General features: G+C 42.6%; 1 protein-coding gene across 1 annotated transcript; it reads right to left on the bottom strand.

The window, feature by feature from the left end:
• Positions 1–364: 364 nt before the first annotated feature.
• Positions 365–22815, bottom strand: LGI2 (leucine rich repeat LGI family member 2). Its single transcript, XM_043544570.1, has 8 exons — positions 22056–22815; positions 21005–21076; positions 17738–17809; positions 14798–14869; positions 14087–14158; positions 12749–12918; positions 5862–6026; positions 365–1734 (listed from the first exon to the last, which is right to left on the bottom strand). Exons 1-8 carry the CDS (start codon positions 22250–22252, stop codon positions 917–919), a joined length of 1638 nt encoding a protein of 545 aa, XP_043400505.1. The 5' UTR covers positions 22253–22815; the 3' UTR covers positions 365–916.
• Positions 22816–23834: the final 1019 nt, after the last annotated feature.

Genomic DNA, 23834 nt, shown 5'->3' with positions numbered 1-23834 from the left:
GGCCTAAGAGTGACAGAGTAGTTCAGTTTCCATACTCATTAAAATCCTTGGCACACTATTGAGACTACCAGTAGGGGTGTGAGTTAGTGCCAGTTAGAGAGTTTGTATTTGTGAAACAGAGACTTATGAGCTACAAATTGAACTAAGACCAGCTGAGTTCAGATATGCCAGCGAACAACTATCAGCCACTCTCAGTCACTATTGACCTGAAGCTGAAGGGAACCCATTATCTAGAAGTGAAAGGCCCTATATTTCATTGCCATCCCATCACCCACAGTGATTTTTTTGTATCCATGCTTTCTCTCTGAAATCAACAGGAAGAGGTCAAAGAATTTTTAACCTTCCCTCTCATCTAGTATCAATATGAATTAAAACAATGACCTTTGTTTTATTATAAAGAACAAAGAGATGCTGCCCATCAACTGCAAGGAACCAAGATGACCAAAAAATGTTATTGAAGGTTGATGTCAATTTATACAATTCATCAACAAATATGTGCAGTTGACTTTACTCTTAAGTATCATTACTGAAATGTTAGGTTTAGAGGAAAGAATAGTTTCCATGTTTGACATTGTTTTCTCTCCTCTCTTGTTTCTACGAGGTGTCCAATCTAATTCAATTTCTTAGGTAAAATTCACATAGCTGTCTTAGATATCAGAATTAATCCTAATGCATTGCACACTCCTCTGAATAATTACAGGTTTTAAAATGTCTTTAAAAATGGTAAAATGGACATGTCATGCAGTTAACCAAGTCATTGCAATTCCTGGTTAATATGCAAATTCTAAAAGTTCAGAAAACTTCTTACTAGTTCCACAAGTACACCCTATTTTTGGAGATGAATAATCTGTCTTTTTGTTGCTGTTTCTGATAAGTGAAAATGTCTCATTGTACATGAGCTTCACTCCAACAGCCCTCATAAACTCAAGTCAACAATTATATGTTCAAATATCTGTGTGTTTCCTTTAAAACTAGAAACAAAGAAAAAATCTCTTCTATCAGTTGACACAGCTGTGAAAGAGCGAGGTGCCTGCACGTAGATTTCTTTAAATAGTCTAAAGAGGTTCTTCTCATTATCCCACTGGTATATCTGGGAGAAGGTGTAGTCACTTCCTAGAGCTAGGTAGTGATTATTCTTAAAGGAGAAAGGCTGCAGTGTCATTGCCCCTCGAGATGGGAGAGCCTGTATCTCCACAAACTGCTTGCTATTCCACTTCATGACTCTGGAGTCACCAATAAACCTTGTGAGCGTTATGTAGAGGCTGTTTTGCATCCTGAAGCTCTTCACAGCCAAGACATCCTCCATGTTGGGGATTTCACTGTGTGGGACAAACTTTTTTGAATTTTTGTTCCATTGAAGTATAATGGGAACTTGTGAGCGGCTCGACAGGATTAAATGAGATTTTCCATCTATATCAACAAACTCAGCATCTGTGTCCCTGAACCACTCATGCAGGGACTGGTAAGAGTAGAATCCTTTGTTATTCCATTTATAAACTGTTGACAGACCAGCTTTAGAGCTATCTGCTATGACAAAAAACTTTTCGCTGTCTATCTGAAACAGCTCTATATCATTTGGCTTGGAAATGCGAGAGACTTCTATGTCCTGGAATTTGACAAACTTTGTCCAGCTTTCATCATACTTGTAGATATGTGAGCCACCGAAGAGCTGTGCCACCACCACAAAGACCTGGTCATCGATCAGGATTGCTTTGCATCCCACAATGGACTGACCTGTTGCTCAAACAAAAAGCAAAAAATACTAGTACCGTACAATTCAACCACTCAAACAAAGAGAGAGATTTACTAAGTTCCCTCTTTCTTTATCCCTCATTTTGTTGTCTTAACTGCTGCCAGTTTCTTTTCATGTTCTACATGGCAGCATGAGGCAGTGCTTTCATTCATACTGCATGAGGCGTAACACATTTTTTGATCCAGCAACAAGTGAGGAAAGCGACTTCAGATATTAAGGAACAACAGGGTTCTCAAGCAGTGAAACCCTTGGCTTCAGGAGCTAAGATATTGGTTGCTGGCTATGTGTATTGGAGGGGGCAAGCTAGTTGAAGGAATTGTGACAGTGACCCTGAGAGGAAGCATAAAGATAGTTTGGGCACAGAATTCGCTGAAGTGGCAGACTTGGGGATTTCTTAGCAAGGAAACTGCCTGCTACTGTTTGTTTCCTCTGTGTTCAAGGAAACCACTCTGTGTACACTTTTTGTGAACAAACAAAAGTACAACAAGAACACACCTGACACATATTGCTGAATCACCCTGGCAAGACCTTGAATTCTGACTAGCCGTTCAGGCCAAATGGGGCAATGACATGAAGTCTTTGAAATGTGCAGATTTGGAGTGTGAGCATATGTATTCTGAAGCCCTATTTTAACATTCTGGCATTGAGGTAGGTAGGAACACTGCTTTGTAATAGGCTAATACATGCCCTTCATACCCTGTCTCCTTATGCCGCTACTCCTAATCCAGTTTTTTCTTGTGAAATCCCTTATTCCCCCAAAACTGTCAAGTCAGCAAAACATAATCACTTATATTCGACCTTGATATCTTTCTGTACATATTGTATAAAGCTATAAGATAACTTTGAAGAGAATTCCCCCACATCCTCTCTAAAGGGAAATATTTTACTTCTGCAACAGCAACATTTTCTCCGGGGGGAATTCTGCACAAAATATTTGAAAAATTATGCGCCAAAAAATTAAAAATTCTGTGCACAATATTTTAATTCTGCATATTTTATTTGTCAAAATAACACAATAGAATCACACCAGTTTCAATTATTTTGGTAATTTATTTCAAAATACCTGTCAGCAAGTATGTCTGTAACAATACAGACTACAAAAAAGACTCAGGAAATGTTTTTTGACAAATAGATTCCTTACTAGGCATATTAATACAGAACTCTGAGTAATAATTAATTTAAACTACAATACCGAATCGTATTTCCCACACCCCTCAGAAGCAGTGCAGAGGGAGTCAGGGGTAACGGAGGAAGACGGAAGTAATTGCTGGGAAGGAGCCTGGGTGTGAACTTGGAGGGTTGTTGGGTATGGGTGGGAAAAGTATGGAACAGGTTTTTTGGGGGTGGGCAAGGAGGGATTGTTAGGGAGCTTCCAATATGCAGACCCTGGCTGACCCCTAGTCTCTCCCACTCAATCAGGCACATCTGCCCCTGTCCTCATGTGTCTCTGTGCCCCCACCCAGGCACCTCCCTGTCCCTATGTGGCCCTGCACTCCCTCCCCCTGCCCCTGCACCTCCACTCCCATTCAGCCCCTGCCCAGTCTGTCCTCCTCTACATTCCCTAATGAGCCCGTCTGGCCCCCAGCGACTCCACGCTGTCTGTCTCCCCATATCTTCTGTCTCCTGACCTGGCCCAACAGGTGCTGTGAAGAAGTCACTACAGCAGGGGTGAGCAAACTATGGTCTGTGGGCCATGTCCGGCCCTGCAGACCTTTTAATCTAGCCTTCGAGCTCCTACCAGAGAGTAGGGTCAAGGGCTTGCCCTGCTCCAGCAGGGAAGCAGGATTGGGGGTGCTGCGTGTGCCATGGCTCAGCGTGGCTCCCTGAAGCAGCGGCATGTCCCACCTCTGGCTCCTACACATAGGGACAGCCAGGGGGTTCTCCAGGCTGCCCCCGCCCCAAGCACCAGCTCTGCAGTTCCAACTGGCCAGGAACTGCAGCCAATGGGAGCTGCAGGGGTGGCGCCTGCGGACAGGGAAGCACGCAGAGCCACCTGGTCAGCGCCACACCTCTGCATAGGAGCCAGAGGGGAGACATGTCACTGCTTCTGGGAGCTGCTTTAGGTAAGTTGCAACCAGACCCTGCACCCCTACCTCCTCTTGCGCCTCAACCCCCTGTTCCAACCCTGATCCCCCTCCTGCCATCTGAACCCCTCGGTCCCAGCCCAGAGCACCCTCTTGAACCCTAAAACCCCTCATCCCCAACCCCACCCCAGAGCCCGCACCCCCAGCCGCAGCCCTCACCCCAACCCCCTGCCCCAGCCCCCCGAACACTTCAATCCCAGCCCAGAGCCCCCCTCCACCCCAACCTCCTGCCCCCTCCCACATCCTGAACCCCTCATTTCTGACCCCACACTGGAACCCGCACCCCCAGCTCTGAGCCTGTACCTCCTCCCACACCACAGCCCCCCTGCCTCAGCCCAGAGCCCCTTCCCATACTCTGAACCCCTCTGCTCCACCCCTAGCCTGCAGCCCCCTCCTGCACCCCAAACCCTTCATTCCTCGTCCCACCTCAGAGCCCGCACCTCCAGCCGGAGCCCTCATTGCCTCCTGAATCCCAACCCCCAGCCAGGAGCTCCTCCCACCGCACCCTGACCTCCTCATTTCTGGCCCCACCCCAGAGCCCGCACTCCCAGCCGGTGCCCTCACCCCCACCACCAATTTTGTGAGCATTCATGGCCCGCAATACAATTTCCATAGCCAGTTGTGGCCCTCAGGCCAAAAAGTTTGCCCATCCCTGCGCTATAGGCTCTTTCTCTTCCCTAGTTGGTCAGGAGTGGCTGCTCTGTTCTAGCGCCACAGAGCCCTCTGGTGGGCAAAAGGCAGAACTGCAGCAACTTGATGGCAGAAGCTAATTTCTGCAAAAAAATAAATTAAAATATGCACGGCCCATGAATTATGTGCACACACAGTGGCGCAAAATTTCTCCAGGAGTAAACATAAAGAAAACTAATTCAAATCTGTCAAAATACTGCTCTCCCTTACACCTGTACGGTCCCATTGATTTCAGTGGTGTTGCACAGGTATAACAGAACAGAGTTTGGTGCACTGCATTTATTTTGCCATGTAGTAGTTTGTACATTTGAAGGTCAGTATGAAGGCAAGATGAACTTCCTTGAGCACATGATGTCAAGTGAACCCTAATAGTTAATCTTCTAGATCAGTGTTTCCCAAACTTGGGACACTGCTTATTCAGGGAAAGCTGCTCCAGGCCAATGGGGGCTACAGAAAGTGACGGCCAGTACGTCCCTCGGCCCGCGCCACTTCCCGCAGCCCCCATTGCCCAGGCACAGCGAACTGCGGCCAGTGGGAGCCACGGTCGGCTGAACCTGCTGACGCGGCAGGTAAACAAACTGGCCGGGCCCGACAGGGGCTTTCCCTGAACAAGTGGCGTCCCAAGTTTGGGAAACACTGGTCTAGATGAACTGTATGTGGAAAAGCCAGATAGTTCGTCAAGAGATCAGTTTGGGATTTCACACACTCTGGATAAAATTAATTCTATTAGAATGGATACTAATTCAAATGTTATACTAATATTGTGCCTACATAATCTGCCTACTGCAGGGCCCTTATAGCATCCTCTGAAGCATTTAGTGCTGGCCACTGTCCGAGACATGATACTAGACTAGATGGACCTCAGGTCTGATTGAACATGGCAGTTCCCATATTCCTGTAGACAAGGCCCTGATCTTGCAAGCTGTTCCACAAGGCAACCCCTGTGTGGAGGCCCAGCTAACTTCAGAGGGGCTTGTGGGGATATAAGGGTCCACTCATGAAGAAAAATTTACAGGAGCAGAACCCACCCATGTCTACCCTGTCCTTTGCTGAAGACTAAATATCACAGAGACAAATGCCAAGCTTGTGTTCTGGTAAGAGCTGTCTCCTACAAGAACGATATGGCTCTCTGAGCAATCTAGTCCACATTATGGCCTTGATCCATTGCCTTCAATGTGGGGGTTTCAACAAAGATGGAATGATAACAGGATATAGCATCAAGTGGCCATTCCATGATGTATCAGTGAATTCCATATTCCAACTCTTCCCTTCCCCCATTACACACTGATTATACCACCACTTCATGTATAAATCCGATATATTCATGTGTGTACCTGTGATGTTGTCATAACTTCTGAAATTCATTTCAATGTGATCCCATTCCAGTACCATGCAGTTCTCCATGCTAGGCTGTGCAATGGCTACGTACACATCGTTCTTAGAGTTGAATGTATCCACTGAAACTGACTGGTATGGCAAAATCTGATGAACAACAAAATCTAGAAACAGACGTTTAAAAAAATTACAATAAATCCCATGTTGTAAACACAAAATAGTTGACACATGGTTCCTATTTTCTAATCAGTACTATTGGACACTATTTTAGGAAGAAGAACTCTGATTTAGGATTAAGCTTGTAACAGCCCTAACACAGGGAGTGTCACTGAGTGACAATTAGGCATGCAGCAATAGGGAGAATAGTTTGCTGCTCTGTGCAGTGTAAATTTCCCTTCCAAAATTCAATTCACAAGAAGATCAAGACATGTGATTGGTGTTAGCTGCAAAATCTGCATTCTATCTTGCCTGATATCTGTGAAATCAGACCACTGACTTCCCTAGAAAGAAAGCTAGAAATTGTACTATGTAGGAGTACTGTCTATGAGTAGAATGTAAAGTGTGAAATCCTGGCACACTGAAGTCATGGGAATTTTGCCATACATTTCAACAGAGTCAGGATTTTACCCCAAAAAACCAAGACTCCAACTTCAACAGTAACTTTTGGTCACTTATTGCTATGTACCATGTCTTCAAAAATCTCGCTATTGCACATATGTATCTGAAATTGGAATTGAGCCCATAGTCTGCATTTGCAACCTGTTATTTATTCAACACAGACACTTCTGCACATTTCCAGTTAAAGCAGATGAAGTGAATTCCTTGGGATAACCCCATCCCAGCTACCCCACCCCAGCTACCCCACACCTGCAATGACAGAAATGTATGGCAGGAAGGGGTCTCGAAAGGTCATCTGTGCTGAGTCAGGACCAAGTATACATAGGAGAACATTTAATTAAAAAAAACCTGAATAAAAGTATAATTTAAAGGAACACTGTCAAGTATTTTAGGTTTAAAATTTGACCTGCCTTACTGTTATCATCTAGTGGAAAACCTAGGGTGGCAGCTGAGGCTTCCAAAGCACCTAAGAGAGTTGAGAGTCCAACTTCCAAATGCTTCCCTAAGTCTCTTTTGAAAATCCCAGCCTATGTGTCAATTTTATTCTAAAATTCACTTGAGCCAAGAGCTCATTTTATATCTTGCGTAGCAGGATCTCATACTTGTTCTGTTGCAACAGTAGCTTGGCAGGTCAGAGCAGGGGACTATTATGAGGGAAAGAGACTTAGGGTGACACCTTTTGGTCAATAAAGAGCAGCATAAACAGAGTTCAGGTCTAGTTTGGGTGACACAAACCCTGTCTACAAGGAGGGGAAAATATATTTGTGGGAGAAGATGAGTCTTTCATTAAGATGAAGATTCATCTCAGACCCACAGACACACTTACATACTAGGAGCTCTGTGCCATGCTGTGCATGCTAACTTTTCATATTCAGGAAGGACCTGATGGCCCATGAATTTTAGCAACATTTTAATCATGTCCTCACTCTTACCCTTTAAAAACTCTTGCCCAGTTCTGTGCACTTCAGTGGTGGTTAAAGGCATGTCCTTATTTCCTCTCCAAAGTAAATATTAATTGCTTCCAAATGTTGGATTTTACATCTACGCATACTTGAAAGGCCCACCCTTGTGGAGTCATATTGCAGGAGGTAAGACTAGATAGCTACAATTAAACAAACAGAAAATCTACCATTCCACAGCTAAAAAAGAGAACTGCCACCATTTTTCTGGTGACTACCAAAAGCAAAGCATGAGGTTTTGTGGCAAGCTCCCCTGCGTCACTGAAATAGCAGATCCTATTTCCAAAACCTGTATTTGTGCTGATAATATCAGTGATGCTGGTGTGAAAGCAAGTACATTTAGAAAGTAAGGGTGTTCTTATCAATTCCTTTGGAAAAATTAAAGGACTGGAGAAAACTGGAAGGTAAAATATATGGAGCGTAAAAATAAATGAAAGCATAAAAATGTAGTTAAGGATGGAACAGTGACTCTAGCTGTTACTGATAAACATGTATTTAAAGGGTGTGTGTCACAGCATGGCACTGGCCCTTTAAGAAGGAAGAGGCCATTGTACCTGTGTCTCATCAGCTGCTTCCCAACTGGTGTTAAGAGAAGGCACCTGGGCCATGTATATGGGGAGAGACTGGCAAGTGAGAGTTGCCAAAGATCAGGAGACTGGAGGAGATCTCTGAGAAAGCAGAAAGCTATATAGGCCTTCCCTGGAACGAGGGAGGAATTGCCAGGAAGCCAGTGCAGGGGCCAGAGAGCCATGGCCAGTGAGGGCTGAAGGCTGAATCTGAAGTTGGAATTGAGCCTGTAGTCTGCGTTTTCAACCTGTTATTTATTCAACATAGGCATGGAGAAGCCTGGCTCTCTGAGCTGGAGAGCTGCAGCTGGAGGGGCAGAGAGGGAAGGCTGCAATGAGGCGTAGTGAGAGATGCAGGCGCAACACTTACGAGGTGAACCCAGTGAGAGATGCTGAAGCTGCAGAGAGCCTGAGTGTGGTGATAGGCGTGGGGGCTGCATTTTGATGGACTGCTGGGCACTTGATTTGTTATGTTTTATAAGTATGGGACGTTATCTGTAATAAATTAGCCTTGCAGGCACATTGGTCATGCTGCAGGAGCTCCAAGTGAGGCCGCTTTATCACAGTGTGATACAAAAAGGGGGGGGTATTAAAAACTAAATAAACCTGTCAGGACATCACAACAGTTTTGAAACAGTCTTAGGGCAAGTGTATGAAGTTTGTGAATTAAAACAAACCTGCCCATTGGCATCATATGGTTCACAGCTTGTTCAGAAGTGATACTATATCAACAAAGCTATTTTGACTCACACCTGACACTGGGTTTATTATATCACTGGATCAGTAACAATGGAAGAATTACTGATCAAACGCTCACTGAATCAACTGATAAATAGTTCACAGTAACTGGTGAAAGCCACTAAAAATTTACACAATATTTTTACTACATATTTAAAAAAGACTGTCCATTGTAGTTGGTATGGAGTTACGCAGTAGAAAGGTGCTGTCATCTGTTCTCTGACTTAAACTTTGTGGGCCTGATTTGCATTTTCACTAAGACCCCTTTATGCCACTCTAGCAGTAGAGAGGCCATAAGTGGACACAAGGGCTTATCTAGATACGGACACTCAGGGCTCATCTAGGGCAAAGTGCATTTGAAGGGTGTGATTTGTAAAGGGCTCTACCGTTGCTCTCTAAAAGGTACATAAAGATGCTGCTGACCTGCTCAAGAAAGCTACATACATTAACGTGAACCAGGTACATTTTAGAGTGTGCCAGGAGGGTCTACATGGGGGAGTTAGAGTGCAATACAGTAAAGTGCTTTATCGATCTCACCCCTCAGGAAAATTAATCCAAATGAACTAAAGATGTGAATTTAAAGTGGATTAGTTAAAATGACTTAAACCTCTGTGTGGACAACCTCATTCAGAATTAAAGTGACCATAATTTGGTTTCTTTTAAATTAATTACATTATGCTAAACTGAATAAAGTTTAATTCTGAATGAGAACATCCACACAGGAGTTTAATATAGTTTAATTAATCCACTTTAATTTAGCACCTTTAGTTAATTTAGATTAGTTTTCCAGATTATTCCCATGTAAACTGGCCCACTTTAAGGTCTTTTTACATTGCCAGATGTGCATCCACTTTAAGCCCCTTTTGTGGTGCCAGAGCAATGTAAAGGGGCCTTAGAGTCAAAGAGAAGCAGGCCTTATAAAAATAAGATTTAACGAAACCTGGAAAGAGTTTTTAAAAATAAACAAACATCGCTTTGCTGTGTTTGCAACCAAGCCCCTGCAGCCCTGTGCCATTGTAGGAGAATGTGAAAGTATAATGGACTAGAAACAAAAGTGAAATAGATTAATCTATGTTCATTGTTCAAACTGTGAGACATGCAAAAACTAAACCATGATAAAATGGTTAAAAGTAACATTAGATTGTTAAAATTCTTTCAGTTTTAATAATCAATTGTGTTAAAAAGTGTTTCAATTTTATAGCATCCCTGTGATTCATTACTGTTCTTCAGTTCATCAGGTCTGGTATGTCAATGGAGCCACTGAGATGGAAATCTTACTAAACAAATTCCTATTGAAATCAAAGGTATTTTGAAAATTACCCGGATTATCCACGTAATACTTGATGTGGATCACTGAAGAGTATAATACATTGAAAGGTCTGTTAAACCATGCATGATAAGGGAAGGAAAGATGATATTGAAGATTAATGTGAACAACTATATGAAAGTGATTTATACTGAGAGATAGGAACAAAAAGCAGAATAACCATCTGTCCTTCAGTGAGTAGGAGAATACATTTAGCACTTACAGTATATATTGCTTTACAGCTTCAAATCACTGTACTAACATTAACTCGCAAATTAATTAATCTTCACAGACCAAATGAGGGGAAATTGAACAGAAGAGCTATGATGGAACAAGCTATTCTGCAACAGCTCCCTGTGCGGACACACTTATTCTGGTAGACGAATGCCTTTTCCTGATCTTAACACACTTTGGAAATGGACTAAGAAACTAGAAAAGGGCACTTTTATTCCAGAATAAGAGTGTCCATACAGGGAGCTATTTCATGCCTTTTTAAATTCCCACTCTGCCTTATTTTGGAATAACTTTCCACTGTAGACAAGCCCCAATTTCCACTTTACAGCTAGGAAAAGTAAGAGCAGACAGGCTATGTGATTTGCCTGATGCCACAGACAGAGTCAAGGGCAGAGTAGGGATTAGAGCTCAGAAGTGGGTAGTTTTTAATTCCACACTTGGGGTACTATGCTGCCTTGGTGATGGTGCACTCCCTGAAGATTTTTTTTCTCTATTCCAGAAACTGTTTCTTCATAAAGACGGCGAGGAATCTGGTGGCACCTTAAAGACTAACAGATTTACTTGGGCACAAGCCTTCGTGGGTAAAAAACCCACTTCTTCTGGAGTATCGTCAGCCATAAAAATGTTGGCATACTGTGGGGCCATGTGAGTACCCATAGCAGTGCCACTGACTTGAAGGTATAAGCTGTCCCCAAATCTGAAATGGTTGTGGGTGAGGACAAAGTCACAAAGCTCAGTCACCAGGTGTGCCATGGCCTCAAAGTCTGTTCCCCCCGCAAACACCTGTTAAGGAGGCCCTATGTCACAGCTCCAACTTTTCTACAATTTGCTCTCATGCTGTTCTTAAAAAAACTGGAAGGCATGCTGCTGACTACGCCATTGTTGGTGAGGTGCATGCTCTTCTTTGTTCAGATCAGCTAGCAACTAACTGGCTGTGGGGTTTGAAAATATCCTATACTACCCTGTCTCAATGCTTCTCTGACTGCAGTGGCACAAGTATTCAAGCAGTCAGTCATTACACCACATAAAACCCTAATTTCTTACATAATCCCTAGAGCATATGGGGTCAGATTTATCCCGAGCGTAACCTCATTTACACCAGGCCAGTGAAGTAACAGCAGGATAGAATTTTGCCTATGACAACTGCACAATTACACATATACTGTCTTACATTTACAGAGAGAGTAGATCTAAATCAAATCCTTAGCTGCTGTAAATCAGGGCAGCTCTGAGGATCTGGCTGTCAAGGCTTACACAGCACTAAGCCAGTGCTTGTGCAACAGTAACCTTTAATGAATGCAGACTGAGGTAAATTAAACTTTGTGTTTTTGCATCATTGTGGATCAGCGGACACAATAATGGAAATTTCTGGTACGGTTCGCAGGAATTTCTGTCTTCTGTTTTTGACATCAATTTGTCTACACAAGGAATTATCATCCTTCACCTCTGATGCTTCTCCTGACATACGTTGGGGCTTTAACTTAGAGTTTATTCTTTTTACTTTTTATATATGGTGCTTGGGTTATATTTCATACCTTGGCTTGAAAGTTTATCTTTACAATACTGGCAATTAACTTTTATGTTGTCTCTTACACAAGCTTTTAAGAGCTCTATCTCATTCTTGACAGCTTGCTTTTGCAGAGATGAGAACTCAACTACCATTAATATGACTGCCATACCTTCAGGTGACAGATATAAGGCAGGTGAGGTAATATCTTTTATTGGACCAACTTCTTTCAGGTGCAATTTGCTCTCATCATATATAAGAACAACTTAACATTAGTGGCTAATGTTCTTAATATAGTACAATTGTATTCAAACACAGATAACTGATTGTTATGTTTGGTCTGTAATCATCTTCTGACAATCAGAACTTCATGCAAGTTTGTCTCCACATCCTAGAGAATGCTTTTTACTATCTAATATAAAACAAATACCGGGTTCCTAAGCCATGCAGCACTAGTATTATACAGTATTTCTCTCCTTTATTATGGGTCTGCATAATTAATTGCTGGAAACACTGCTGACACATACTTATTACAGTGCTACTAAGCTGTGGCCTACTGAACGAAGACAACAGACACAGTGGTATTATGTAGCATTCTGTGAAATGGAGATTGATTTCAGGAAATTCTTCTGACATAGATATACAGCCTTATTCCAGACAACAGCAAAAGATCTGTGACTGAAAATTGAGTCACAGAGTCATGATGAAACCTTATGGAATTTGAAAATCATAGCTCTTGTCCCTTTTATCACTTAATCCAAATAAAATCTCATCTACTTCCTTTGGCTTTTAAATTTAATCTTCTCAATAGTTAGACTTGTTCTGTTATTCTAAAATGCTTTATATAGAACCCTTTTCTCCCTCCTCCCAAATCATGCTGATACAATAATATGGGATTAATCTAAATTTCTAATCTTTAATCATTTGTAGTGTGCTTAGAAATACATATTCTGAATACCTGTAGTGGTGCATTCATAATCAAAACTTGTGACATCATTTAACTTCTTATCCTGGTATTCTGCTGGACCAATACACAGGACATCAGAAACAGTGGAATTTGTCATCTTTAACCACACAAACAACCACTTGGCTTTGCAGTCACACTCAAATTTATTTCCCCTTAAATCTCTAAAAAAACACACAGAAATAAACATATTTGAAATGTTTGGTAGTGATACGAAAACTGCAGAATTGTTAGCACGTTGACATACTTAATTCAAAAGTAGCTGAATTGTTTTAAATTGATTCTGAACAGAGGATGGAAAATATTTTCCATCTCTTATCCTAACTGTATTGTTCTTTACATTTCACTGAAACATTGTTTATAACAAATACAGGCCCCAATTCTGGAAACACGCACATGTGTATCTTTATGCATGGAACGGGTCTATTCAGGTGTTTCACGTTCATAAGCATTAGCAGGATTGGAACTATAATTCACTAAAAATCCTCACAAGACGGCTCCCTCCCACTCCGCTGCTTTTCCATTGTGTCAGAGTTCCACTGAAATTCATAGATTCCTTTGCTTCACTCTACCACTCCAGTGCATAGGCGGCTGACACTAACAGCCTTATCAGTGAAGTTTCTATGTTACATTGAAACAGAGCATACAGAGACTAATTCCACAAACATCTGAAATGTTCACAGTGTGTTTAAATTCTTAAAAGGGTCACCATCAACGTGAAGTTGAGTCAATTCCAAAAAATAAGTTCCAGGTACAATTCCTGTCTCTGAGCCTCTTGACAAAGTTTGTGGCTTTACAATCACATTTTCCAACTTTAAAAAAAAAAAAAAGTTTTGCTCTCCCTTGTTGCTGTGTGACAGACTCTGGCAAATAATAGGAGAAAGTAACTAACCACTAGAAAAATATTGACACAGCCTGAGCAAAGTGCTGTCAAATACAAAATGAAAAAATGGGGGGGGGGGAATCTTTTTTTAAAAATCTAATCTCTTTCAGTAACAGTAATTTTAGGGGTTACTTGTAGCAACAGTAGATTAAAAAAATTTTCACACAAACTGTGATTTTAAAGTTGATGTCCCTTCAACTCAAGACTTTTCATGAAAGATCAGAAAATAAGTAATAATGCTGGTCATGTGCACGATTGTGATAAACAACAAGTGAAGTCTAATTTAATCCTACTGAGCAAACAATATTAAAATGAGAATGCTAATACAACACAATAAGCATTTATTTTTAGCATGGATTTCAGCTACAACACCAAAAAAACGGAACTTAAAGCACAGATTAATAGAGTCACAATGACAGGCAACCAATAAAAAGATTTTCATTACTTACAATTCAATCAGAGAATCTAAATCACTGAAGACATCCCTTGGCAGAGCTTTAATGTGGTTATTAGCCAAAGAACTAGAAAAGAAAGTTAGATCTTATTATCTTGGCTCCTACCAAGTCTAACGTCACTTAAATAATGCTAATGATTTGATGTTGTCTAAGTCCTAGTACTGACCATGACTAATGGGATCATGAATGAATTAAACACTGTGCTTCCACCTTGTGAATCTTTGCTAATGTGTGAGAACAGAAAGTGAAGATGACTAGAAACAAAAGTGAAATTGGTCAATTGGTTTTTATTGCCCAAGAGGAATGAAATACACAAAAATACAAGCAGTAAAATGCTGAAAAGTAAATGGAATTTTAACTATACTTTAATATGCTGTATCTAAGGTAGTAGTAATAAGAACTGCTTGCAAAGTAAAGGTTGCATGTTCAGGTTTTGAGTGTGTGTAACTCAGGTGAAAACCCTGGAGTATCGTCAGAACAGTGAATATTTTTAAACTTACTGGAAGCCACATTGTAACAGTCTGAATTAGCCGATGTGCAGAGATTAAGATGGAAATGTCCTACACAGCACAAAAACTAGTTTTCTTTAAAGGAGAAAGAGCCTCCACCATTAACAGTAAAAACAATTACAGAAGTGCTTACGGCATGAGTTTTGGAACATCTGGCAATGTATAAACAACTTCTAATAAGTGTTAAAGGACTTACAGGTGAGTCAGATCGCGAAGGCCACGGAATGCATTTCTTGAAATGGTTTCTATTTTGTTTCCTTCAATAAATCTATACAGAAAAAATAATAAATATATATTTTAAATACAGTATTAGTATGTATGTTTTAACCTATCGCCTCCTAACTTAGTATCTACATAGGCTCCTTCGTATATGATGCTGAAGAAATATCAGTAGAGGTACTTACATTCCCTTTTCCTTTCTCTTATGGCCAAAGCACAAGAGAAGGAAAAGGTGACAGTCTGAACAAGAGAGAGAGAGAATGTAAGGGAAAGAGCTGAAAAGAGAAGAAGGAAAAGCATGGACAGTGTGGATAACCCTATTCCCCATTTCACAACTAGTTAATCATCCCCTGAGGAGTTCTACTGACAGACCTGAGAGGGGGAGTTGGCCAGGGTTCTACAGCGCTTAGCAATGCTATTTGATATGTGTGGTGGTGTGAAGACAAACTGTAAGCTCCTCTGGACAAAGTAAGTTAAGAACAAAACAAAGAGAGCCAATAGCAGCAGAGAGGAAAGTGGTGGGACAAAAGTGAGGACAATAAAATGAACCTACCTACATTTCAGCATCTGGACTGAAATCTGTATGGTCTCCTTGGGGGCTACACTTTGTGGGGTCACCACCAAGACTGGCCAAGGAAATTGCAGAATGACTCCCTACATTTCTAGGAACTAAGGTGTTGGAGAAATAATTGTGTTGGGGGTTAGAGAGCAAAGTCAGCTGCTGTGAACAGTTACATTGTCCTTGGCTCTTCACTATCTGTCTAGGTTCATATATTGGTACCCAGCTCTGTAGTAACTGTTCATCTTCATGAAGTGACAGGGACCCCTCTTCACATCAAGAGCACAGATAAGGACATGAGAAAGGAGTCAGTCTACTCTGTCAGAAGGTTGCTTTGAGTCATGAATTCTATCTGCACTCCAAAGGCCAGATTGTCCCCATACACCATACCCAAGGAAGCTGGAGCTATTTTCTCATCCTCTCAGGAGACAGAAGGTTTTTTCTGCCTTACCAAGATTGGTTGCCTCCTCAGTTGGTGTAAATAAACATATCTCCATCAAACTCAATGTTTCAAGATGGGGAAGTCTGGACTGGGACTCAGTGACTGCATGGCCCAGTAAATATAGATTCCTGCATCACTGAATCTTCTGAAGGGACTCTTCAGTGAGAATGCACCTACTAGTGTCACTCTCTAATGACTGACAGTATATTAGCCCAGTCCTTTTTCAGAGCTCCTAGGCATATATATTCAGACACTATTAACATAGCCCATTAGTCTTAGCAGTATTTATATATATGTTGTTCTTAATGGTGTAGACATGATGTAGTTATTTTTGGCAACATTACCTGTTATGCATACTCCCTGGCCTACCCTCCTCCTTGATCCCTTATTTTGTACACAAAGAAACTTCCTCATTTGCCAGAGAGGTTTCTTTTTCCCCTATGCTGGGTGACCAATGCCTGGAAGAAATTGAATACTGGAGTATTAATGCTGCTTAGCATTCATGTGGAGGAAATATCACTGCTTAGCTTCAATTTACAAAAGGTGGAGGTAAGGGCTCTTGGGAGGAGGAAACATTTTGAAGAATTGGCAGAGATGTTGATCATAGCCTCAGCTGAGATCATCTGTCTGGCATTGGTTAAAGGGGGTTGCAGTCTTGGGGTCTTGTTAGATTTGTCTCTGTTTCTTGATAGAATGCTACATTTGATCAAATGACTAAGACACTCCATACTTTTCTTTCAAATGTGGGCCTGCCCACTGCATCCGTCACCACAAACATAGGCTATTGTAACATGCTCTATCTTGGGCTCCTCATGAGCACCACTTAGAAGCTGAAGCCAGCCCACAACAGACCCAGATTTGAAAGTTTGTTTGGTTTTTTTTTGCCTTCCACAAGCTTTTTACATTTTGATGCCTCCACCTGTAAAACTGATTACTGCTGTCACTGAAAAATCCAGATGCTGTAGAATCATGGATTACAGCATATGCCGTTTGCCATATTCCACTATTTCCGGGTCTGTTACTTCTATTGCTGGCTGCTCCTCCATACCATAATATTAGTTCTGAATGCAGCATGTTTAGCAATAACTGCTTATAGATGTATAAAGGCATTAGCAGAGGTTAGCTAATGACACTCCTCCAGGCAGCAATATAATGGTGAGAATCTATAGAAGGGGAAGCTTCTTTCAACACTGAAAAGTTATTGGAGGGATGTATCTTGTACCCAGAATGTGTTCAGACTCTAAAAACCTACCTCCTGATTTGAGATACGAAAGCAGGTGAGTCTTTGGAAAGCCCTTTGAATGTGAAGTGAGGATAACCAGATAATACGGTTAGTATACTTTTTTAAAAAAGAGAAAGAAAGGGTGGTAAGAAGAGGAAATGAAGCAGAAATAAAGGGAAGGAGTAAACTGAGCTAAGAAGAAAGAGGATGAAGTATAAATGAAATACTGGGGTGGCAAAAATATTGCAGAGAGAGAGTGGGGGGGAGAATGAAGAAAAAGGGGATCATGGCTACAAAAGAGAGTGACTCTGATACTCTGCACCTCACCTGCTGGGACTTGTCAGCAAGCCATTATCTACTGACTGACATTTCAAACTCCTCTATTACATATAACAGATAGAATTGGCCTGCAAATCTAGCACCAGTTCTAGATCACCAACCCCATTTCAGCGAATTGTGTCTATACAGAGTCACCCCAGCATATATGGCATATTTTAAAAATACTCTGCAACATCTGAAAAATGGTAGGCAGTTGCATGAGACATTTGGACAGAAAATGGAACATAAATCCCTCCATTTTCCTTGGCCCCAGTAACCACAGGGAAAATGGTTTCTCCAAGGCAGGAGTTTTGGCAACTCATCAAAACATCTTGGTTTATAAAAGACTGGCAAATATGTAAAATATAGAACTTACAGGTACTCTAGATGGAAGAGACCAGCAAAGGCATCATCTCGTATGATAGTAAACGAGTTAGAGTTCAGCAAGCTGAAAATGGAGAGCAGCCATTAGGAAAGCCGATGAAAACCTGACACAGAGGATTATGCCAGTTACGTTTATTGACTATCATCAGCCTAATCTTACTGACTCAGGCCCATATTATCCCATCAATACAGCATGTGGAAAATATTTTGGAGTGCTGCTTTAAAAAAATCAATGGCATAATCTGACCCGCTATTAATATCTTCCATGCTATAGAAAGTATACTCCATGACATTATCATCCACCTTGGTGGAAAGGCACAGAGAGCTAGATTTTCTGGTGCACTAAGGCCATCTTGTGCCACATCAGTGGTGCAAAGTGGCCACAGATAGTCTGCAGAGAATTCCCCCGATATCATCTGCCAGCAGAGGCAGCTCTGCCCCATCCACAAAACCTTAGGTCAGTAATGTAAGTTAGACAGTGCTGGACAGGAGCAACTCTAACTTGTGCCATGGCTGTGAGGCTGGGGATCAGGGAACTACAGCCAGCCACAGCTCTGCTCAACGTGGGGTGGAGAATCTGCCCTGTAATCCTCGTATATGCAAGTATCTGATCAAAAATATGCTCTTTCTTCATCCTGTTAGTCTATGAAAAGGAAACCCCACTCAAATGAAAGACTACTTCTAAAATCTCACGAGGGCTGCTGGAACTCCCAGCAGCTACAAGTGAGCATGTCTGCATTTATCACTTATTATAACCACTCAATAATCCTTTTTTTGCATAGTTTTAGGTATTTTACTAAAATTAATTTGGAAAGATAATGAATATTAAATGCAAACTTGCTCTTGTCAGTATGCTAATTCTAGACAAATACTCTTTAAATTAACCCAAAGAAATCTGAGAAAGATTGAGATGGCAATTAAAATAAATCCTGGTATTGCTATTTTACCAGGGTTACTAACAAATAAGAACCAGTACCAAAGATTGCAAAGAGCAATGGTTATTTCAGTTCACACCTTAAGCTACTTCCTTCATATCTTGAATCATTCAAATTCCTGTGTTTGAAGGCAAAACTATAAAATACATTAGTCAGCAAAAATTGTTGCGGGGGGGGACACAAGATAAGTGGTTGGTATGGCACTTAGACACCCTCCCCAATAACATGAACAAACTAACCATGCTGGGGCTCTTCCTCCTCCCTCACTGAACAATCTGATACCCCCACTTCGCAATATCCTCTGCTGGTAATCTCACCACTCTACCCCAACTTCTGAAAAAAATAAACAGGCAGCCCCCTTCCACATTGCCCTCCCCTCAGGATACAGGCCTCTACCTGCCATCTCCTTCAAATCACTGGCAGGCCAGGTCTTCACTCCCTTTGCATTGACCTTCCCCTCTTTGGACTCCTCACACTGCTTCTGAAGGGTATGGGATGGAGCTCGGCACTGGGGCTGAGCTTGTGTAACAGCGACAACCCCAGTTGTCAGTGGGCAGGATCGAACCTGAGACATCAGTGCATGAACCTCTAATGCATGAGCTAAAAGCTACATGGCCCTTACCAAAGGCTGTAGAGCAGATTCATTAATTTCTCTCTCTAAGTGGTCTCGGTGCCACTAGATGGGACTGAACACCACATCCAGGAGGTGTGTGGGTTATACTTGCACTCCAGCTCTTTTGGGCAAATCTTCTGTAGCCCCAAAGAGGCCTAAGAAAGTTCCCTCTGAGCATGTTCTGATCTCCGCCCTGCTCTACACTTTCAATGAAGGGAAGAGTTCAGGTCTTAAGGGCTGGAGGCCGCCAGACTTTCCTTCCCCTGAGTGCCCTCTATGGCCTTGTCTATAGTGAGAAAAAGCATCATATTAGCAAACACATTAACTAGCACCATGTTAAACATGTTTTTTCCCTTACCGCACACACAAGTGTTTTCAAATGTGGCAGCTGGTTAGTTAATACATTTTTCTAACCCAATGCATTTTCCCACTAAACACAAAGGCCAGGGGGTTGCTGTACTGAAGATGCAAGGTTCTGCCAGCCCCTCCATTTCCTAGCTGCGCTCCGTGGTGCTGCACTGAAGGGGATGAAGGCCTCTCCTCGTCCTGTCTTCCCTTCACTCCCCAGTGTTCTCTCCACTGTGCTGCTGGAAAGAAGGAAACGAAGGAATTTGGCACAATTGTATTTATTTGTTTTTGTTTATTCAAAGAAATAAAGGCGAGAGGATTGAACTGGTGGGGCTTCGCCCCATTCGCCCCTCATTACGAGACGCCACCAGGGGCTATTCTGTCTCAGCAGACCCCGGTTTTAAATGATCTGTCTATGGTACTTACATGTCCCCCATTTCTGTAGTGCCTTGCAATCTTTTAATGTATTTATCCTCACAACACCCTCTAACACAGGGAAGTGCTATTATCCACATGTTTACTGACGTGGCACTGAGGCACTGTCAAGGGGATTTAGGCTTCTAAGTACCTACATCCCTTTTGAAAATGAGATGTAGGCTCCTAAATCAGTTCGGCATGGCAGCACAAAACACAGCAGAGACTAAGCAGCTTGTCCAAGGTCACCCAGGAAGTCTGCAGCAGAGCAGAGAATTGAACACAGGGCTCCCATATCCCAACTTAACACCCTAACCACTGCACTGTCCTTCCTACAGAATAGTCACCACTTCCTAGACAGGTTCGGTGGGACTGGAACCTGTGACCTCAAAGCCCAACACTTTCCATTAAGCCACATTCAACCCAACACAATTTGCTTAAGAGACTTTGAACTCTTACAGGTAGCACAAAATTCTCCTCTCAAATGTACTGGAATGATCTGGACTCCGACAGTCCACGCTCCCTAGAAGAGCAAATCACCACTGATATCAATACCACCACCCTCCCCCCCCGCCCGCACGGTTAATGTCAGATTCATTAGCATAGAATGAACATGATGTTGGAGTTAGATCAGTCGTGTGACTCCAAGAGGCGAATTCAATCCTAAGTGTGTTTAATATGGGCCTTAAAAAAGAATTTAAAACAGCAGAGAAACATATTGTCTTCATTTAGTAAATTAGCAATAATTTCCTAAATGGTTTTACGCCATATTGTCAATGAAGCAAATTCATCCCTGGCGTCTTGTTACACCACTGAAGTCAATGGAGTTACCCCAGCGATTAACTTATCCATTATCTTCTTTCTGAAGATACCATGGTGCCTATATCTAGGGGGATATTGGCAAAAGTTTTAGGTAGAGCTGTGTTTTGTTGGGAAGTGCAGTACTTACAGCAGCTGCAGGCAGGGCAGATGGGCAAACATTCTGTCCTTGATTTCAGAAAAGGTTCCATTTACCAGGCTCCTGAGAGGAAAAAAACAGGAAAATCCAACAACTAAATAAGGCTCATTATCATCACCTTCACTAGCAGCATCCCAATATCTGCCCCATTGGTTGGCCTGGCCCCTTTTTATAATATCCCAGCAAATGGGGTCAATATTCAGGTTAAAAGGGTGTTTAATTCTGCTCCTGTCCCTGTTTCTCCCCACTAAGCTTGGAAAGTTCCCTTTTCACCGTATCCTCACATTAATCTTTAATACCATGCACTTTTAGCCTCTTGGCAACCTCTCTCCACGGGGTGGGGAGGATTGTTTTGTCTGCCCACTTGTATTTTTGGATTTTTATAAAGAAAGAAAGAACAAAAGAGAGAGGGAGAGAGAAAAGAAAATTAGTATGTGTGTTAAACAGGATTAACAGCAAAAGCACATGAGATTTAAAAGTGGTGCAAGTCAAAAACACCATCATTTCCAGTTCTACTCACATTAAAAATGCATCTAACTCTCAAGTTCCTGAAGTCTGTGTAGTCTTTTCCCCACGGTAATAATGCCATCTAAGATAATTACCAGGGAGTAAATCTTTCTTTAAGTCTACAGCACTTTAATATGGCCACTTGCCATCTCCTCAGGTCCATTAGATTTACACATGGTAAGTATATATATATATATACACACACACATACATGCATTTTCCTTCCCTTACATATGTGGTGTAGAAATGGTGCAGTCAAGATTTCTCATTTGAAAAGGTGTTTCAGATATAGAACTCGAACTCCTTTGCAGCTGCAAGGCAGTGCAATATTTCAGCATGGAAAGCACAGACACTGCCATACGCTAATTACACTGCACATTACTGGGATCTTAGCATCCCGCAAGAAGCCAGCATCCAGCAGGGAAACTAAAACCCCAACTTACAGAAAAGAAGCCCAAACCACAAAGAAGAAATAGGGGCGAGGGGCACCCGGCCGCTGCCCAGGAGAACTCTGGTGTAGGAAGGTTTAACTTACAAGGAGCTGATGTCGCTGAGGATGATGCGCGGCACACCAGGAGACCCCACACAAATGATGGATTCTTTGGTGCAGCTGCATGTGGCAGGGCATCGGACTGGCTTCTTCACCTGGGCACGCTGCAGTAGGCATGCCACCGCCAGAACCAGGAGACAGAGAGAACCACCGCTGCAGCCACTGCTTCGGAGGAGAGCCATACCGTTCCCTCCTCCTCTTCCTCGCGGCCCCCTTTTGGCCCTGCACCCTTGGCCCGAGCCCTGCTGCCGCTGCTGCTACTGCACAAGAGGCTGGAGCAGGAGTAGGAGCCAGGCAGCATGCTGCACCCTTACGCTCAGGCTGAGTGTCTCTCTGCAGCAGAAGCAGCAGCAGCAGCACCAGGGCTGCTGCACTAGACTCCTTCCTCCTGACATCAGCACTTCAGCGGCAGCCTTTTCTGTCCAATGAATAATTTATCAAAGGCTCCATTGCAAGGGAGAGTTTAAAAATAATCCCCCAAATAGCCAGGGCTCAAAGGACTCTGTTTCACTTTCCCCTCCCCCTCCCCTTGGTTTCTCCTTGAACACTAGCGAGGAGAGGAGGCAGCTGGGTGACCTTGCGGGGGGGGAGGGGGGGTATATCTGCCACACACATGACTAGGGCCAAATGTTCATTTCCTGTGCAAGAAGGGGTGCGGAGCACCCCAGGGCTGCTGCTCCCAGTGACCTGGGACAGAAGGGGGATTCCAGGCCTAACACCCAGCATGTTAGCGCCTTTGTGCAGAAGTGGGGCAGGCTGGGGGGGGGGGGAACAATGTTAGTTTAAATAATTTAAAGACACCCCGCCCCCCGCCCTCCAAATCACCATGTGGTAGAAACAGCATTTTAGGAGATTGGAAAACCTGTGACATTCTTTCATCATTTCCTCTTCTTTGTAACATGTTTAGTGCTGACAAAATTCTCAGTGCTGCGCAATGCACAGATCTGAAGGCAGACCCTGCCCCAAAGCCCTTACAGTCTACATGACAGGCGCACAGAAGACAGGGCACATCGGGATACTCAGAGATGGGAATAATTTAGGGAGTTATTTTTTCCCCACTTCATAATTAATTGCAAGCTCCTATCTGGTGGGCATCAGGGAAGAAGTGAATTTATGGGAGGTTTAGGAGCAAGATGGTAACAGGTAAAATCAGTGCACTAGGAAGGGCAGTGTGGGAAAGTGCACAGAGATAGGAATGGGAAAAGAAAACAGAGCGGGCATTAACGAACCATTGGATAATACAATAGGAGACAAGGTCTGAGCTGCAGGGTAGGGCAGGTTTGCGCAGGGCCTTGAGAGTGAGGAAAAGGAGTTTAAACTTGATTATACAAGGCCTGTGGCAAAGCTGGGAACTCAATACAGATCCAATTTGCAGTCCACAATGCCATCCTTCCACGCTATAGCACTACTACTTTAGTCCTTTTCATCTGTAGACCTCAAAAGAACTCTGTGAAGGAAGGAAAATACCATAACCCCATTCTACAGAGGGGGAAGGGCAGAAAGGGGATGTCTTGCCTAAAGTTACTCAGCAGGTCAGTGGCAGAGACACAAACAGAACCCAAATCCTTGACTCCCAGATAATTGCCTTGTCCGCTGGCCACGTTGCTTGCTATGATTTGTAAGGTGTCCATTCCCTGACTAACTAGGTGCCCACCAGATAGGAGCTTGCAATGATTATGAAGTAAAAAAAATAACCCTCTAAGTTATTCCCATATCTGAGTACACCAATGTTGCAGCCATGTAGGTCCCAGGATATTAGAGAGA

Source organism: Chelonia mydas, chromosome 4 (genome assembly GCF_015237465.2).
Source record: "Chelonia mydas isolate rCheMyd1 chromosome 4, rCheMyd1.pri.v2, whole genome shotgun sequence".
Lineage (NCBI taxonomy): Eukaryota > Metazoa > Chordata > Testudines > Cheloniidae > Chelonia > Chelonia mydas.
Note: the sequence above shows the minus strand (reverse complement) of the source record. Positions and strands in the feature narration are given on the sequence as shown.

Bases quoted from the DNA above. Each gene is read 5' to 3' on its own strand.
- LGI2 (XM_043544570.1), bottom strand. From the start codon at position 22,252: ATGGCTCTCCTCCGAAGCAGTGGCTGCAGCGGTGGTTCTCTCTGTCTC. The intron at 17,810-21,004 runs GTAAGTACTGCA...CTCCATTTTCAG, and splicing joins CTGCCCTGCCTGCAGCTGCT to CTTGCTGAACTCTAACTCGT. The intron at 1,735-5,861 runs GTACACACATGA...TTTGAGCAACAG, and splicing joins AAGTTATGACAACATCACAG to GTCAGTCCATTGTGGGATGC.